Source organism: Heteronotia binoei, chromosome 10 (assembly GCF_032191835.1).
Source record: "Heteronotia binoei isolate CCM8104 ecotype False Entrance Well chromosome 10, APGP_CSIRO_Hbin_v1, whole genome shotgun sequence".
Lineage (NCBI taxonomy): Eukaryota > Metazoa > Chordata > Lepidosauria > Squamata > Gekkonidae > Heteronotia > Heteronotia binoei.
The window spans coordinates 88,971,510-88,991,044 of NC_083232.1; the positions used below are offsets into that span (position 1 = coordinate 88,971,510).

General features: G+C 45.3%; 1 protein-coding gene across 1 annotated transcript in view; it reads left to right on the forward strand.

The window, feature by feature from the left end:
* The window catches only part of CUL1 (cullin 1), a 51,519-nt gene that overhangs the window by 26,654 nt on the left and 5,330 nt on the right, over nucleotides 1-19,535 (forward strand). The window contains exons 8-18 of the mRNA XM_060247755.1: nucleotides 2,048-2,178; nucleotides 4,399-4,506; nucleotides 4,599-4,705; nucleotides 7,098-7,146; nucleotides 7,435-7,566; nucleotides 9,604-9,721; nucleotides 12,065-12,141; nucleotides 15,132-15,263; nucleotides 16,855-16,947; nucleotides 17,826-17,873; nucleotides 17,978-18,060. Coding sequence (XP_060103738.1) covers nucleotides 2,048-2,178; nucleotides 4,399-4,506; nucleotides 4,599-4,705; nucleotides 7,098-7,146; nucleotides 7,435-7,566; nucleotides 9,604-9,721; nucleotides 12,065-12,141; nucleotides 15,132-15,263; nucleotides 16,855-16,947; nucleotides 17,826-17,873; nucleotides 17,978-18,060 — 1,078 coding nt within the window. The remainder of the gene's footprint in view (nucleotides 1-2,047; nucleotides 2,179-4,398; nucleotides 4,507-4,598; nucleotides 4,706-7,097; nucleotides 7,147-7,434; nucleotides 7,567-9,603; nucleotides 9,722-12,064; nucleotides 12,142-15,131; nucleotides 15,264-16,854; nucleotides 16,948-17,825; nucleotides 17,874-17,977; nucleotides 18,061-19,535) is intronic.

The following is a 19,535-nucleotide window of genomic DNA, read 5'->3' on the forward strand; positions in this document are numbered from 1 at the left end:
CAGCCCCAACCAGCATGGCCAATGGCTGGGGCTGATAGGAGTTGGAGGCAAAAAAACATCTGGAGAGCTACCATTGGTCACCCCTGCTCTACGTAATAACAGTATATGGTAGGCAGCTCAGTTGCATACCCCAGATGGCTGGCCCATCACCAGCATATGTAGATGGTGCTTTTTCTGTCAAAACAAAAGATAACAACAACAACAACAACAACACAAACTAGCTCCAAGGAGCTAGCAGCTGCATTGAAGTTTATAGCAGCACAACCCACACCCGCTGGTCACAGAGCACAGCATAGGCTCAGCATGTCTGACCTTTCTTGGTTAAGAACATAAGAGAAGCCATGTTGGATCAGGCCAATAGCCCATCCAGTCCAACACTCAGTGCCCCCCCCTTCCCGCAAGCACCAAGAATACAGAGCATCACTGCTCCGGACAGAGAGTTCCAACAATACGCTGTGGCTATTTGCCACTGATGGGTCTCTGCTCCGTATGCTTACCCAATCCTCTCTTGAAGCTGTCTATGCTTGTAGCCGCCACCACCTCCTGTGGCAGTGAATTCCATGTGTTCATCACCCTTTGGGTGAAGAAGTGCTTCTTTTTATCCATTCTAACCTGATTGCTCAGCAATTTCATTGAATGTCCACGAGTTCTCGTATTGTGAGAAAGGGAGAAAAGTACTTCTTTCTCTACCTTCTCTATCCCATGCATAATCTTGTAAACCTCTGTCACGTCACCCCTCAGTCGACGTTTCTCCAAGCTAAAGAGCCCCAAGCGTTTTAACCTTTCTTCATAGGGAAAGTGTTCCAACCCTAATCATTCAAGTGCTAACTTGAGACAACCCTGGAAGGAGCTTTGCACCATCAGGTAGAATTGCTTGGGGTTGTGTTGCACATGGTGGCTGGTCTCCAGCCATTTTGCTGAGCACTTTTCCGTGTAGCTATCCCTAATTACCGGTGTTCATAACATCCCAGCAAGAGTTGCTCTCACTTTCCACTCTCTGTTGTGTAGCTTACAAGCTTTGCAACACACCGGCAACTTTCAGGAGAGATTGTAAACTTGAAGGAGACCGTTGCTTCTCCTAGCTAGAAGCACAGCTGCACATGTGGTGGAGGTTGCCTTCCACTCCCTCCCAGTGGAGTCGCTTGCTGAAGACAGATGAGGTTAACAATGAGCAGGGCCTGGATGCCGGGTTTGAAATGCTCTTGCACCAGAACAGCAGAAAGCGTTGCTACCCAGGCTTCGTTTTCAGGCAGGTTGCTGTTTTGGTCTGAAACACAGAATATTTGAGTTCAGGTTTAATTCTGAGTATACACTTCCATTGGCACGCACACCTTTTCAGATACTCCACAGATGCACACAAAAGCTTCTACCCAGAGATAAACTTCGTTGGTCTTTAAAGGTGCCACTGGACTCAAACTTTGTTCTATAATTAAAGATAAAGAACTCCGATGCTGTGACCTTGCTGTGTTTTGATCATCTGCTTTATGAAAGGGATACTTTGGTTTTTGAAACCCCATAGTTTTTGTGCCTAAGCTGCTATCTTCCCAATTTTTAAAAAAAATTATTTCCAGCTCCATAATGTCTGGAACTGTTTTGTGTGCAGTTAACGGTTGTGCAACCGCCCATCTTGTTTGGTTCCCCTGAGCTGTCCGGGCTTCCGAGGCAACCCAGTTAAGAAAACGCCTGAAGTCTAGTAACGTTGTGAAGATGTGGTACCGCTCCTTAAGCGATGAGTCATCCTTCAAACTCTGTCACAGAAGTGGTTTCACACTTACATCTTGTTCCTCTTATTCATGATTTTTATATCAGCGTGAATTGTAAAATGCAGCTTAATATTTAAGCAAAGCTGTTTCAGTTGTCCTTTGTCCTGTGGTACAGAGTTGACTAAGTGAACTGTTCTGGAGTTGCACTAAAATAACACAAACACACATATATGCGCTAATGTATGTCTGCTTCTCCCTAGCACTGTGGTGAAGATCTAAGATTGGGGTTGGGGGGAGGAAGGGAGTTAAAACTGATGAAAAAAATCTGCTTTCTTCCCTTTCAGATTTGGGACGCATGTATAACCTTGTATCTCGAATTCAGGACGGCCTCGGAGAGCTGAAAAAGCTTTTAGAAACACACATTCACAATCAGGGTCTAGCTGCCATTGAAAAATGTGGAGAAGCTGCTCTAAATGCAAGTATCTCTTTGAAAGTAGTTGTGTGTCAGATATTTGAAAGTAGCTTTGTGTGCGCATATTTCTCCCTTATCCCAAATTCACATATTCACATACTGGAAGAGCTGCCGTCAGGGTAGAATATACTGCAGCACATTAATTGGACTCTCCTTGCATAATTAGGAGTACTCAAAGTGACTTCAGGGTGCTCTGGCTTGGGGATTGCACCCAGATTCAGTAACTGATTTGCGTGATGGGGGGCGGGGAGTAGATGCATGCCACGCTGCTTCTTGGACTGGTGGGCACATTCCTTTTATATAATCTTGCCACTTTTTTAATTTAAAAAAAAACATGGTTGTTATTCTAGGAGCTTTACAACAATGACTTCATGGTGTACCTTCGGAGGTTTGTACTTGGGAAGCATCTGCCCATGAAAAACCAAAGACAACAAATATATTGCATAGATTGCTTTCTGTTTGAACACACCTTTATGTATCTCAGTACAATTCTGTTGAACTTTATGGACTGGAAAGTTACCTACAGTTTCAGCTAAGATTCTTTGTAAAGTGATATATAAACAGGGGTTGGGTTGGCTTTTCTCTGCCTTCTGTGTGTCCGTTTAAGGAATGTAAAGACTATTAAATTTAAAAGGCAGATGATTGTATTTATTTCAGACATTATCCTACTTGTCTCCTCTGCGGGGACCTGAAAGGTTTCCTTCATTTCCCCTTCCCCATATTATCTTCACCCAGCAGCCAGCCTATGAAGTAGATTGGGCATAAGAACATAAGAGAAGCCATGTTGGATGGGCCATCCAATATTTTGTGTCACACAGTGGCAAAAAAACCCAGGTGCCATCAGGAGGTCCATCAGTGGGGCCAGGACAGGCATAGAGACAGGCATGGAGAAGCATTGCTGGGCATTGTTACAAAAAAAAGATCTATAACAGCCATTTTATGCAAACGGAGAAGAGAATGGCCTTTTTCCTCAGCCGCTCTATGGAGTTAACATAAGCCTTTGACCTGCCTCAGTTCAACAATATTCACCACCACCACCACTTGGGGTATCTGTGTTTAAAAGACATGGTTCCAGTTTACCAGTCTAGCTCCTTATGTTCTTCTTCTTTTTCGGCTTGAGGGCAGAGGAGGTACTCCTAAGCTTAAAGTCCGACTTCATCTCCTTGCCCCTCAGCTCCCAGTTCTAAGTTCGGGTGGGTAGGTAGTTTTCCCATAACCTGTTTGGGAAAGGACTCAAAAATATTTCATCCACCCTCTGGGACTTAGGTGTGGAGAGGGGGAGGCTTTAGGCCCAGTGCTACATTGCTAAGGATCTTTTTAAAAAAAGAAAACACTGAACAGCCCTTTTATTGATGGGGGTGGGAAATAAGAGTTCAGCACAGGTTTACCACCATCATTGACAAAACCTTGTTGAAATGAAGACGTTAGAGGTAAACATGTGGTGGCGGAGGAGGAGGAAAGCACTGTAAAGTTGCACCTGACTTACAGTGACCAACCCCTCATGGGGTTTTTGTGGCAAGACACTTAACAGAGGTGATTTCCGATTGCCTGCCTCTGTGTAGCAACTCTGGACTTCCTTAGCGGTCTCCCATCCGAGTGCTAACCGGGGATCATTCTGCTTAGCTTCTGAGCTCTGATGAGATAGGCCATCTAGGTTAGGGGGGATTAAATTGTACTTTTTGATACTTAGCTCCGGGTAGGGCACAATATTGTAGAGTTATGAAATGCACCAGTATGCATCTGGCTTCTTCTCCTACCTATCAGCATTTCAGATGAGGCAGTTTGTCAATAGATTCAGTACCTTTGGTCCACTAGAGGAGAGAACAAGGTAGACACTTTCAGTGGTTTTGCTGAGCTGGAATCTTAGTATTGAAAAACACGCCTTCTTGAAATCCATAATTATGCCTTGCATTTTGATAAAAAGCATTTACTCTTAAGATGCCAACTGATTATTCATACATCACAGTCTATGGTCTTTGCTTTTTTAGGAGTTTATGTTCTTCTAATAATCAGTGAATGTTCTGCAAGAAGCACACTGACATTTTAAAATGATAGTTTGAACTAGCATATTTATCTGTGCTGTATTCCCCTTCTTCCAAGTTCCTTTTTAAAAAGTCGTTTAAACACTGACAAGATAGCTTGAAATATGCAGTAGCTGAGGGGGGAAAAAAATAAGAATCAGATTAATGTTTTTTTTGTGCCATCTCCTTTTTTAACGTTTAGGATCCCAAAATGTATGTACAGACGGTGTTGGATGTCCATAAGAAATACAATGCACTGGTCATGTCTGCTTTCAACAACGATGCTGGCTTTGTGGCTGCCCTGGATAAGGTAGAACAGATTTTTTTTAAAAGTCTGTGGAAACGGTTGATTGACGTCAAAGACATTCTACAGAACGTTTCACTCTCCGTTTTGTTTTGCAGGCTTGTGGCCGGTTTATAAATAACAACGCAGTGACAAAAATGGCCCAGTCATCTAGCAAATCCCCAGAGCTGTTGGCACGGTATTGTGACTCTTTGCTAAAGAAAAGGTATGTGGGGCAGGGAGATCTCTGTGACCTCTAGGCAGGTTAGCTGCCGTGAAAGAGAATTGCATTCAGGCTCTTAAGCGATACATACATCTTCTCTTTCCTTGCAAATGGTGAAAGGTCTGTATTCAGTTCTGTAGCAACTGAACATGCTCTCATTCTGCACGTTACTGTAGACAGTGCTGTTCAGAGAGAGACAAAACTGCCGGCTGGAGATAAACCTCTGTGAAGGTGTAGCGCTGGGGGGAAAGGTCATTTTGGCTGCTCTCTTGAATCAGACTCTACCATCAGGGCTCACTTTGTAGCAGGAGCTCCTTTGCATATTAGGCCACATCCCCCTGATGTAGCCAATCCTCCCAAGAGCTTACAGGGCTGTTCTTGCAGGGCCTACTGTAAGCTCCAGGAGGATTGGCTACATCAGGGGTGTGTGGCCTAATATGCAAAGGAGCTCCTGCTACAAAGTGAGCCCTGTCTACCACGAATCAGCAGACTAACGTGTCCTTTTTGTCGTCTTTAGAATAATCTCGCCTTGACCAGGATAGCCGGACCTTGTATCAAATCTTGGAGGCTAAGCAGGGTCAGCCCATTTGGATGGGAGACCACCAAAGACCACCAGGGTTGTTGCGCAGAGGCAGGCAATGGCAAACCACCTCTGTCAGTCTCTTGCCTTGAAAACCCTACGGGGTCACCCATAAGTTAGCTGTGACCTGAGGGCAAAAATAATAAGGTTGCGGGTTGACAGAGAATTTATACGCAGTTCTCTGAAGGGGCTGCTAAGCAGAGCTATGGGGAACACAGGAATTAGCAGACAAGAGACAAAACAGTTATTCACAGCGAATATAATTACCAGGACAGCATCCAATATTCAAAGTCGTTGCCAAGCCAGGGTCATACACAGTAAGCAGTCCAAAATACAGCCGATAACAGTAATATCAGCAAGTATACAGAGAATAATCCAAGCACAGTAGCTAAGATGAACACGCAGTATGTGCTGCCAAAACAGACCGTGAGTAATGCAGTACACACGTCCTTACAGGCAGGACCTTCCTTTAATACACATACCAGTCATACCAACCTAAATAGAGGTTGCGTCAGCTTCGTGAGTCAGCACAAAGCCTAATCACAGGTGAGGTCCTTCCACCTTGCAACGGTAACAAGAAGCACCTGCTGCATGACTCAGCATGACTTGCAGAAACTACATCACTAGTACTCAAGATGGAGTCAGTTCAGCCATTTTAAGAACTGATTCCTATTATGGGTACTTGACCTGAAGTGCTTTATTGGTGCTGTTTTAAAAGACATTGCAAAATAGGATCTCAGCTCTTCGTAACACATAAGGGCAAACATAGCGTGTCATAGGATAGAGTTACCAGTAGTGCAGCTTGGCAGTACGAGTGACAGAAGCGGTGATATTGTAGTAGCAGCAGCAGTAATAGCAGCAATAGTACAGCATTGTGTGTCGTATAGCCAGGAGAGCCGAAGATTGTCTGACAGCCTTAAATCCTAACTCTTTCAGCATTATTCACTACTAGGTGCTGAGCTAGACTTATTTTGGAGGGGGGTGGGGCGCTGATTGAGGTCTGAGAGCTGTGACTGACCCACGATCACCCAGCTGGCTTCATGTGGATGACCTTGGGTGAGTCACACCTCTCAGAGCTCTCTCAGTCTGCCTCCCCCCCCAAAACCGGTCTACTTTGCCACCTAGTGGGTGTATAATACAGTGATATACTCTGGGCGCAAGTCACTCGGGTAAGCAGAAGCTGCAAGTGGGAGAGGCTGATGCTGGTTCAGCTGGGTTGAGAAGTGCATGCCTGGCTCTAGCAGTAAAGCAGGTGACATGCCACTTACAGAGACCTATTCCACTTTCCACGCCCCAAAGTACCCCGAGATAGTATTTGAGGAGGGCTTGTCATGTGTTCATTTTGAAAAAGGAGACGAAAATATTCCTCAACTTAGAAAAATGCTTTTCCTTCATCATTTCCCCTGAAATGCATCGTTGTAGGCTTATCCTGATGTTTTGGGTCGATGGGATGCTTTTGATCAGAAGATATCGGAAGAATTCACGCATGTGACAGTCTGTTTTAGACTGGGGGGGGATGTGGAACCGGGTCTTATGTACTTTTAAAATGTAGATTTCATCTCCTAATGTCAGAGAACATCTTGCGTTCAGACTATACTGATATTCTTGTTAGTACAATCTTAGAGAACTTTCAGATGCTGCCTAGGTATTGTAAACTACCCTGCGCCTTTAGGATAATTTAAACCAACTGGCGATTAGTATGAAACTTTACTTTGGAATTTCAAATTCATATTACCGAGATGTAAAGGAGGTCCATAAATTATAAATGGTAAAAATGCTGAATTATAATAAAAACTAATGCACTCTTGACTGCAGCTCAAAGAACCCTGAAGAAGCTGAGCTCGAAGACACGCTCAATCAAGTGGTAAGGCCCTTGCAAAGTTGTCTTCTGTATTCACAAACTTTGTTTCTGAACTAGATTAAAGTGAAGCGCACTGCTTTATAGATACCCTTGTGCTTAAAACTATACTGCCACTTTCCATTCTGAATTATTTGAGAACCCATAGCCCCCCCTTTTTTACATTCTTCCCCCTCCCCCCCCCCAAAAACCCATGGAATTTATAGCTGCCTATTTTAGTTAACCTCTGAATGCTGTTGAATACGGTCAATGTCCTTCCTGAAATAAAATACTGAAAGTGCATGCTTTTTCCAGATGGTTGTCTTCAAGTATATTGAAGACAAAGACGTATTTCAGAAATTTTATGCCAAAATGTTGGCAAAACGGCTTGTGCACCAGAACAGTGCTAGTGATGATGCTGAAGCAAGCATGATCTCCAAGCTGAAGGTAAGTCTTTCCGTACGCTCAGCACTTTCCCCCCCTCTTTCTGTATCCGCACTTGCCAGGTACACCCAGGAAAAGCTTTGCCTGTGAAAGCTACATGTGCTGGCTTGCAAAAGTCTATTTGAGCTATTCTTTTAAAGACTATACCGAGGTCCCCGGTTCAGTCTTCGGCGTCTCTGATTAAAAAGGACCAGGCAGTAGGTGATGTGCAAGACCTTTGCTCGAGACCCTGGAGAGCCCCTGCCAGTTTGAATAGACAACACTGGCTTTGATAGACCAAGGGTCCGATTCAGTAGAAGGCAGTTCCATGTGAGACCTTCATGTTTTCAGTCCTCTTGTGGGCATTGGGTGGCTGTGGAACAGTTGCTCCTCTCGGGTTCTGCAAGGGTAAACAGTTCACTCATCCTCAGGGTCAATTTATGCAAAATGGTAGAGCTGATTTGCAGCAGCATCTCTGTGGTCTACTACTGTTCGTATCCACAGCCTCTGTAAATCCCATCCTATGCCAGAATCTGGAGACTCCTTGCGTGCAACAGCTGCTGTATACAGAGCTGCACATGGTTTGGCGGTGGCATGCAAGGCATCGATTAGGCACCTTATTTATTGTTCTGTTGTTTTTTGATTTGTTAATTTTATTGCATTGTTTTTAGTTGTTAAATTGTAGGTTTTTATTGTTCAGTTTATTTTGTGATCTGCCCCGAGCCCATTTACGGGAATATAAGCCTACTTAATAAATAAATAATAAAGATTGGCAGTGCAGTGGGATTTTAAAGTGGCCATCTTCTTTTGGGGTGCAGTCGCGTTCGTCGAGTTTACTCAGAATTGCTAATCGGCCTGGTGGATACGAAAGCAGAAGCTACTTTCTTCTTGGTTAGATCATTCATCTGTTTAGAGCAGTGGCCGCCAACCTTTTTGGCTCCAGGGACCGGTTTTGCGGAAGACAATTTTTCCACGGACTGGGGGGGGGGGGTTGGTGCTGGGTTTTTCCTGCCCGAGGCTGCCTCCAAACCCACACCCCATCCCTGTCCCCCAGGGAGGTCTTTAAATGAGGGATAGGCGAAGGTCACTGCCACACTGCCCCTTCTGCCTACCCGGGACTCAGGCGAATGAAAGAAATAGTGCTTCGGAGTGAGGCTGTGCTGCCTCTTTCGTCCACCTGGGACCTGGACATGTGAAAGGGGCGGTGCAGTGCCTCTGGCTCACTCCTCGATCTGGTTGCTAACAGGCCACAGACCTGTACCGATCCTTATCCTGGGGGTTGGGAACGCCTGGTTTAGAGGGTCATTGTGGCTTTCAGTTGACAGAAGCCTTCCAAACTGTGAGGCAGTTTTCAGTCTGATCATGGCAAATCCTTATTAGCTGACAATTAAGCCCTGGATCTTTTGTGCAGAAAAATATGCTCTGCTGCTGAGCCATAGCCACTCCTAGAGAAGCCCTTAGAATTTGCAAGCTGATACAGATCTTTACAAGCTCGCTTGCCCACATAGACCTATATTAGTCATTTTGACACAGCAGGGGCCAGAAAGAAAGACGTGAAAAATGCTTCCTTTTCCAGGGTACAAAATTTCTCCCTTTTTGGGGGGACATGATTTTACTTCCCATAAGCAACTAGACCTGGTGTTTCTGTTGCACTTTCAGGCAGAGCTCTTTCATTTGAGCATCATCTTGACCTGATCATACCTTTGCCTTTTATGGGAAAGCGTGACATGTTCTTGACAGGATGTGACACTCTTTCAAGAATGATGCGTGTCAGTCTTAAATGTTATGTGTGCTCTTTGGCTCTGAGTGCAGCAGCAGAACCGCTGTCAGAATCTGCCAAGTTCCAGGGGCATGCTTCAAAGCCCTCAAACTAGTCAAAATAGTTTTGTCCCTCTGACCTTCGGTGCAGTGCTCTGGCTTTTTGAATGGCACTGATCACACCGTAAGCAGCCTCTGTTATCAGAGTTTGGAAAGGAGCTCTTGCAGTGGAATGCGTTCTCCTCGCTCCTTCCTTTTCTCAAAATGCACAACCTCACACAACTGTGATGCGATTGATTGCAGCAAGCATGCGGCTTTGAATATACCTCCAAGCTTCAGAGGATGTTCCAAGATATCGGTGTAAGCAAGGACTTGAACGAGCAGTTTAAAAAGCACCTGTCCAATTCGGAGCCATTAGATTGTAAGTGAACTTCGCTGTTTTGTTTTAAGGCCTGAATTATTATTGCATCACCCCACTGTCTTGCTTTCTGTGATGATATGGAACAATGGATGAATAAATGGGAATAAGCATGTGTTGGGAGGACGAGTGTCGGTCAAGAGTAGGGATAGGCGCAAACTGGGAAAACAGAGGTTCGTTTCGGTTCGTGGCTCATGGGGCTGCTTAAGCTGTGAACCTTCACGAACTATTTACTGAACTGGTTTGTTTTGTGAGGTTCGTGACCAGGTGAACATGCTGCCCCAGCCAGTCCTGTCCCTTCTCCTCTTCCATTCTGCTGGCCTTAGCCTTGGGAGAGCCACCAGCAGCAGGAAGGAGAAATGAAAGATCTCTCTGGATTGATGCAGTTGACATTTCAATCGAACGTGTCCACTCTACCTTTTTGCAAAAGATCATGGGGGGGTACCTATGTGTGTTCCTTATGCCATTTTATGTTTGGAGTGCGGTCAGAATTTGTTGGCTACTAAGCCATGGGTTCGCACTATTAAATCCTGGTTACAACTCCACGTCAACTCTGAGCCACTTAGTTTTCTGTAGCAGCTACTTTCTGAATCTGATCATTCTAGCTGCCTGTCTTACATTGAAGCTAAAATAAGCTCCCTGAATCTATCCTAAGAATCCTTATCCTTGCTTTCTGAATCCGAGGCTTTTCTAGAAATAAAATCTAGTCTACAGAGCCCAGAGCTACAAACTCTTTATGGTCTTGCCAACAGAACCTGTTCTCCCCTAAACTTAGGGATTGTCCCAAAGGCAAATATTCCAACTGTGTACCTCTACCAACTTCTAGCTCCAAATTTGCACAGAGCCTTTTCCTTGGTCAGATTCAGTCCCCTTCCGTCAGCCATTTTATTTGGTAGATTCCAAGGGACTCCCTATTCAAGTAGGTGCTGTCCCTGTAAAAGGGATTGTGTTGAGACTGTTGCCCATGTTCTTCTCCAAAGTTTGGCGTCCCTCCGGGATCTTTTATACCCCATATTGGTCCGAATTTTAGAGACCTCTGATGGTTTTAAAGTGCTTTTCTTGCTTGATAATTCTGATCCGGAAATAACAGAATTAGTAGCAAAGTTTTTTTTATAGAGCTATGGTTACTCTTCCTGATAAGTAGTACTATGTATCAGGTTTAACTATGTTGCTACTTTGTTTTTATCTTGTAATTCTAATTTTATTCTGTATGGATTGTATTTTTTTAATATGTAACCTGGCCGACCTTCTATCTTATATTCGCATATATGCCAATAAAGGCTGTCTTGTGTGGAAGATCTCAGATCTCTCCCCCCCCCCCCTTCATTCTCTTGGCCTTGGGGAGCCGCCCCCAGCGGAAGGAAGGGAGGGAAGATCAGTTAGGGCTGGCTGACTTGCAAAGGAGCCTATCCTGTGGGGAGAATTCTCCCTGCAGGCTCAGCTGCGGTTCTCTTGGGCCTTACCTTTAAACTGGACAGCTCAAAGGAGCTGATCTTGCAGGGAGAACTCTCCCCGCAGCCTTGGCAGGGGGTCAGCTGGGTAGCCCGGTTCAAACTGGACTGCCCAACAGAGCCCTCAAATGGGCTGCAGCTGGGAGAATGGGGGAGGGGGGAATCACCCAGGAAGGGTTAAATGACTGACAGCCCCATTTTGCTTTGAAACATGGGGAGAGCAAAACGAGCAGCAGCCATTTAAATCTAACAGCTGACAGGTGGACCCTCCCAGACCTTAGGTTTAAATGGCTGCAAGCCATTAAACCCTTCTGTTTCACGCACTCCAGACTTTGAAGCAGCAGCCCTGCTGCCAGGTTGAAATCAATGCAAGCCATTTCAGCGATCCCTCTTGCTTTCCCTTCCCCGGTTCCCACCACGAGCCGCACAAACCTCCCAGTAACCGAATGGAGAGCCATGGGAGTGTCGTTGATAAGGATGGGTTTGTGAACCCGTGCCCTGATGATTCTCGATGCAAATTTATGGTTGCGGGAGGTTCGTGCCCATCCCTAGTCAGGAGCCCAGGGTAGCGTATTCCCAATGGAGAGAGCAAGTGGCATCATGGCAGAGTTGACTCTTAGGTCAGGGAATTCATTGGGTTAATCCAGATAAAAGATTATTTGGACACGCAAGTTGGCTGAATGGAAGAAGGTAAAAAAAATCCTGCTGCTGGTTGGCCGAAGGCATGTTTTTGCCTGTTGGATCTTTCTCAAGACGACATGTTCTTATTGGCTCTGAACATTCAGACCTTGCCCCCCCTGTCTCTTTGTGCTGTCTTCTAAGCAGTTTATGCTAGGCTGCGGTAGCAAAACAGTTGATGAAATGGGCTAACGAGTGTGCTTGTTTTCTCTTCCAGTGGACTTTAGCATACAAGTTCTGAGCTCTGGATCCTGGCCCTTCCAAATGTCTTGTGCGTTTGCTCTCCCCTCAGAGGTGAGGCCGGCTTGGTCTTTCAGCTTGCCGTCTAGTTTACAGGAAAGTTGCCGTTGTCTTCTCTGGGGCCAGCTGCATAAAATAAAATCCAGTTAAGCCCAAGGCTATGGCTGGCCAAGTCTTACTAAAGCAGAGGTTGGCTTTGGGGACTGTTTCCCTCTCTTCTCGTCTTTGCGTGCAGGTCGGACAGCTGCTTCCCAGTCGGCTACATTAGGCGTCGCTGCCTGGGAATTGCTGCCTAAATGCATGAAATGTTGAATTGGCTCGTTTGTTAACAAGAAAAAAGAGTAGTGGTGTTAGTCTGTTGTACCAAAGTGAAATAGAAAGCAAGTGGTGTCTTTAAAATTAACAAAATTCATTGCAGCTTAAGCTTTCCTGAGTCCAGACCTCATTCTTAATTACTGGAAGTAGGATGATGATGATGATTTATTGTATTTATGAATTGCCCCATCCCTGTAGGGCTCTGGGCAATGTCCAGTATCCATAAAAACAGCAGCAAAATAAATAAATTTTGATTATAAATTTCTGATTATTGCTCTCGGATCTGATGGCCGTATCTGTGGTTATGATGTTTTTTGAAGTGATTCATTTCAATGTTGTTTTACTGTTGTAAGCTGCCCTGGGCCCGCTTGTGGGATAGGGCGGGGTATAAATTGAAAAATTAAATTAAAAACACTAACAGGACATTTCAACAATCAGACGGTTGGTACCGATTAACCCCAGTTCCGACTGCCAGCTGCATCACGGACAGAGGAGAAGAGGGCGAGGTAGATGTAAATAGCAGGGGAGGCTGCCAGCCAAGGTGGAAACCATTGCTGTCCTCAGCCAAAAGCCTGGCGGAATATCTCTGCCTTGCAGACCCTGCGGGATTGCATCAGATTCCACAGGGCGCTGACAGTGCTTGGCAGAGCCTTCCATTAAGTGGAGGCCAGCACCAAAAAGGCCTTGGTCAAGGACAGCCAGGTGCCTTTGGGGCCGAGGACCACTAGCAGATTGCACCAAGGGCCACCAGCAGCGCTCTCCCGGGGTCAGGCTCAAGGGCAGGCCAGCACAGAGAGAGTTACTGTAGTCTAGCCTGGAGGGGACCATTGCACGGATTACCGTGGCTGGGTGGGGCCTGACAGGAAAGGGGCCAATTGCCGAGCTTGGCATAGGTGGGGAAAAAATGGTTAGTGGTTAGAAATGTAAAAAATATCAAAAATTTGGACTTCTTGACTAAAAAGTATTGGCTTGTCCTTGTTGCATGGGACACCTGTGCTACTAGTATAAGCCAAAATGAGCAATGGAAAGTAGAAACTAAAGGACACATTTAAGACTAACTCAACTGATCCTAGCATGTTTGTGAGTCAAAACGCCCTTCTTTAGATGCACAATAAGAAATGGAACTTTGACTTCAGGAGGAGCTGGAGCACATCTCAGTCCCTTGGGTGGAGAGTCTCTGGAACAAGCATGATCCTTTCAATTCATGAATTACAAGAGGTTCTAGGCTCTCCTGGGGTTCCCTTTTCTTCCAGAACCCAGCTTGTTTTAGAAAGTAGACAGTCTACTGCAAGCTGTTAGAGGTATTGTTTGGAAAATCAATTTCTGTATCCCAAACAGTTCAATGGATCGCTGGATCGAAATGAGCTCGAGAAGCTTTTAGTATAAAAACAAAAATCATAAGTTTATTTCTACAGAGATGGGAAACTGGGATGAAAAATAAGGAACGCTATGACCTACATCTTATCTCCAAGAAAGTCACATTGCTAAGATGGAGATTCCTCCTTCTTGACCTCTTGCTACCTAGACAAAGGAAGTCACCTGACTAGCTGGCCCAATAGCACAAACAAACAACCAGTCCTTCTCTTGGGCTTTATCTTCATTGGCAGACAGCCAGGTTCCTCTTCCTAGGTCAGGCAGACAATAGAGAACAGGTAAACGTATTTAACCCTATAATGACTGGGACTTAGGTCATTGCAAAAGTCGTGCAGGACAGGGACAGAATTCCAAAACAAGCCCTTGTTAAGCAAAAGGAAGAGCGTATTACAGCACAGTATTGTGATTAAACCCTTCTCTTATGCTGTAACACATATGGTGCAAAAATGCTTCTCATGCTCGCTTATTTCTCTGCAACTGAACCCCATGTGTGACTTATGAAGTGCAGCAAACACATCTGTCCCGGTCTCATACATAGACTTACTGCTGAAGGACTCAAGACGTGCCACAACTCGTGTGGAATTTCCATTTCGTGTTATCTCATCTGAAGCACAGGGCTCTGACTCACAAGAGCTGAGGCCAGAATAAACACAGTTGGTCTTAAAGGTGCCACTTTAGTTTCACTTTGCTCATCGCAGCCTATGGCATGTCCGTGAAGCGCGTGTTGTGTGAAAGATGCCGCCTTTCACGAGAACAGCATAAATGCAGTCGAGATGTTGCTAACCCCCAAATAGTTGACATTGATGATGTTTCTAACCATTCCGCAGAGCTTGGGTTTAATGACCTTTCCAGTAACAGTAGTATCTTCTACGCTAGACAAGTCTCGAATGAGCTGCAGCCTAGAGGAACACAAACAGAAAGAAACTTTCCCTCTGGCAAAAACCAAAGGCAGTTTTTTCCCCTATTAAAAATGAAATGGTTCACAAATTTAAAATGCTTGAACATGGTTCTACTGTCAGGTCCCTGTGAGGAGCTACGCAAGAGAACCCGTTTTTTAAAAAAAATCATGTGGTTCCCTGTCATTTTAAAGGAACTCGAGAGCAGAGGCCACGGCACAGTGTAGCTTCGCTGTGAAGGATTATCCTTGATACAAGATTATCCAGTTTGGCTATAAACTAGGCCGATAGCATGTCAAGATTGGAAATGTGAAATCGTTTTCTTTTTTTCCTTCCTTCCTTCCTTCCTGCCTGCCTTCCTCCCTCCCTCCCTTCCTGCCTTCCTTCCTTTCCTTCCTACCTTCCTTCCCCTCCTGCCTGGCTGCCTGCCTGCCTGCCTTCTTACCTACCTACCTACAGTTGGAGCGGAGTTACCAGAGGTTTACCGCTTTCTACGCTAGTCGCCATAGTGGAAGAAAATTGACCTGGTTGTATCAGCTGTCCAAAGGGGAACTGGTTACCAACTGCTTCAAAAACAGATACACACTGCAGGTGAGCTGAGCCTCAGATTGGTCGAGACTTCCTACAGCTGCACATGTGACAGCGCTCTGCCGTTTATGCCGTTGGAGGCACGAGTTAATCTTATATTCCAACAATCCGATAGGAGCCAGCATTGAGAGACTCATGGCAAGAATTATTTAGGAATTGATTGAAGCAGAGTCACCCCAGTCTGAATATCCGATGAAGCAGACCAGTGAAACAGCCCGTTCCAGCATGCAGCCCCATCATTGGAACGCGTCGGGGTTTTGTTGCTACATTTTTACCCACTTGATACTTCTAAAATGTGGACTGGATCCTGATATGAACTTTGTGATTATTGCAATGGGGACGGACGTATATTGGAGATTCTTGAGTCCGCTTGATTGTGGTTTTTGCACGAGCCTTGTTGGAATATAAGATTATCCATACATGTGTATTGTTACACTTTGTGAATGTTTCAGTTTTTGTAATTTTTGCACACCTTTCTATAAGTATTTTTACTACATAAATTACCCAGTAATTTCAGCTGTGTGCCTCTTTTTCGTCTGTCGGTGCCTGGATGGGAGACAACCACCAGGAAACGTCATTGTGCCACATTTTGTTTCAAAGGGCGGAGTATGAATGTTATAAACTGATGAGGCAGCCACAGTTGTCATCCATTTTGGTTTTTATGCTATAGATCTCCCACCTCACCCAACATTACTGCTCTCTCTCCTTTAATGCATCTTGTGGGATCTCGGATTGTAAGTCCTGCAGGGGCGGGGCGATGATCCCTGAATCAGTGCACTCAAAATCCCTCACTTTCTCTGCAGGCTCCTCCAGCTCATTAGTAGAAGACTGCTTATAAATCAAAATAATTAACATTTTTACTGAGATCTGTTCACTCTTAGTATTGGGTTGAAATCAGCTTGCTTGATAAGGGGACAAAAACAAAGACGAGTTTGTTCTTGGCTGCATGCCTTGGGACTCTTGAAGCTCTCGGGGGGCATAAAGGACGTTGCTTGTTTTCAAATCTGCAGGATCAGACCTTTGCAAAAGAGTTGCCAGTGTGCAATGGCGGGAAATGAACAGAACAGCCAATCTCATGCCGTCAGGCATGGCCCTGTTTCCATTTGCTTTCTATGTGAAGCAGCAGAGAGCCAGTTTGGTGTAGTGGTTAAGTGTGCGGACTCTTATCTGGGAGAACCGGGTTTGATTCCCCGCTCCTCCACTTGCAGCTGCAGGGATGGCCTTGGGTCAGCCATAGCTCTGGCAGAGGTTGTCCTTGAAAGGGCAGCTGCTGTGAGAGCCCTCTCCAGCCCCACCCACCTCACAGGGTGTCTGTTGTGGGGGGGAGAAGACATAGGAGATTGTAAGCCACTCTGAGTCTGATTAAGAGAGAAGGGTGGGGTATAAATCTGCCCCCACCTCACAGGGTGTCTGCTGTGGGGGGAGAAGATACAGGAAATTGGAAGCCGCTCTGAGTCTCTGATTAAGAGAAAAGGGCGGGGTATAAATCTGCTTCTTCTTCTTCTTTAGAAGTCATCGTCTTCTAAACGGAATCCAAATCAATTGAATGTGAATTTTCATTCATTCACACACCACTTTCCCCCCTTTCTTGAAGGCATCTACATTCCAGATGGCAATCCTGCTGCAGTACAACACAGAAGACGCCTACACCGTTCAGCAGCTGACCGACAGCACTCAAATAAAAATGGTGAGCAAGGTGGTTTCGAAGGTTCCGGGGGTCAGTTTTGTTCCAGGCCGCCAGATCTCTTCATCTCCTTGGTTGGCTTGTATCCTCGGATGCTTCGCATTAATCACTGCAACGGACAGATTTCAGGATTGTGAAGATTACAGCTTTCACTTATAAATATAACAGGTTTCTAGCCCCTGTGAATGGGGAAACAGACTTGAAAGCCAAAGGAGGGGGTCACCCGGTCCATGACTAGGAGGATAGAGAGTAAACACTGACATGACTTGAAAGTGCTGCAAAACTGTATTTTTTAATTTTATTTGATTTTAGCTTGCCTTTCCTGTAGAACAGGCTCAAGGCGGGTTACATCAACAGTAAAAAAAAAAATCAATTTTAAAATATATAAAATCTAAAATTACAGAGAACAAAAGGTGCTAAAATGGCAAATTCTGCCTCACAGACATGGCCTCTTGTCCAGGTCCAGCAGGTCTTATAGCACAGGGATGGATGCAGTGGGGGAGGCTGCTAACAAGTGACGTCCTCTGCCTCAACTAAAAGCCTGGCTTAAGAGCTCCGTTTTACAGGCCCTGCAGAATTGAAGCAGATCCCACAGGGCCCGGATCTCCAGGAGGAGTTCATTCCACCAGGGAGGGGCCAGGGCCGAAACATTTTCCTTTGGATTACCATAGCTCATTACAGTATTTACCTGAAAAATTAAATACACTGCATCTGGACAGACACTTTTTGCTTTCTTCACCAGCAGAATGTATAGAACGTTGTTTTATATTTTACATTTAGTTTTTGTAGAATTTCGTTTTCTCTAAAAAGATAACTTACGCAAACTCCTGATTATAAACGGTTGTTAAAGAGTAATCCTTTTCTCCTCTCTGACTTTTTAGGATATTTTGGCGCAAGTTTTACAGATTTTGTTAAAGTCAAAGTTGTTGGTAAGCTTGTGGCTAGCTGGGGTGGGGGGTGGGAGGGAAGGGAGGGAGGAAGGAGAGAAGTGAATTAAGCGTTTTCTTACCCCATGATTGTTGTTTGTTTGTAGGTTCTGGAAGATGAAAATGCAAATGTTGACGAGGTGGAGTTGAAGCCAGATACCTTAATAAAATTATATCTTGGTTACAAAAAGTAAGAACAAATGACTTCTGTGGACCCCTGCATATGACAGATCTCCAGATATCGTGCTGTTAGAATTGGGGGGATAGACATTATCGATTCTGCTGGGAAGGACCATCATTGTGAATTGCCCTTTGACCTCACTTAGGCCTGAAATGTATATCCTGCACCAAATTGTATTAGCAGAGCTTTTTTTGTAGCAGGAACTCCTTTGCATATTAGGCCACACACCCCGATGTAGCCAATCCTCCAAGAGCTTACAGGGCTCTTAATACAGGGCCTACTGGAAGCTCCAGGAGGATTGGCTACATCAGGGGTGTGTGGCCTAATATGCAAAGGAGTTCCTGCTACAAAAAAGCCCTGCTTTACAGTGTTCCGTTCAGAGTGCTTGATGCAAGTTGTGCGGAGAAGAGACTTCTTTTAAAAAGAACGTCAGAACGCTAGTTTTGAAAGGAGCCGAAATCAGGAGGAATATAAAGGCTGAAAGAGGAGCCTTGCCCTTGAAAGCTTTGGGACATGCCGGCAACTGTCCAGACGCCAAGTTTTGCAAAAGAAGTTGTTGAGCCAGGATGCTGTTCTCCATGCCAATGTGAGGGCTAGAAATGCTCACTCCTTGGGATTCAGCAGCCAGTGTGCTGGTGTTGGGTAGCCTTCGTCTAACAGGGCCTTCACTCAGCCGTGGATGAGCACGGGGTGAACTTGGCCCAGACGTTTTCTCTCCGCTGCGACTGCTTCATGGGACAGCCGTGAGGATTCAAAGGGTGAGGGGTGTCGTGTGTGCCGAGTTCCGCGTGACGCGGAAGCGAGCCCCTTGCCACGCGGACCGTTAACGTGGTTCCACAAGGCAGGGTAACTTGCATTGGTAAACTATGGCTGCAGTGGGAAGGGAACCTTGAAGTGTCTAGTTCTGAAACCAACAGGGCATGACGAGAATGTGGTTATAGCAAGATCTGAACGGAATGAGTGCTCTCGTATCAGCTCAGGTGGTACAGTTCGCGGGGTCGAATAAGGAAATCAAGTGGGTTGCCAGATGTTACTCTGTTCAATGAAATCAAAGCAGGATTTCTTTTTTTGAGCAGGAAGGCAGTTCTGGCTGGCTTGGTGTCAGGGGGTAATATGCAATGGAGTCCCTGCTGAGCCTTTTCTTTAAAAAAAAAAAAAAGCCCTGACAGGAAGTGTAAACCACAGGGGTCTCCAGCAGGTAGCCCAAGAGCCACTGGTTGACAGAGAGTAGCCTGTGCTTCCAACACCCAGGGAAAAATCATAGAAGGATCATCTGCTGTGTTTTTTCCTTTTAAAAAAACCCTTTTATTTCATAGGATTTTTTTTCCCCTCACTTGCTTAGCTTCTTTTATTTGTGGACTTGGTCCATTGTCTGCCGCTCTCTGTGGAGTACACAGTGTATGTCAGTAGGATGAAACATCTAATAAGCAGTGCAGTAGGACTAGGATTAAAGGTAAAGGGAGTCTCCTGTGCAAGCACCATTC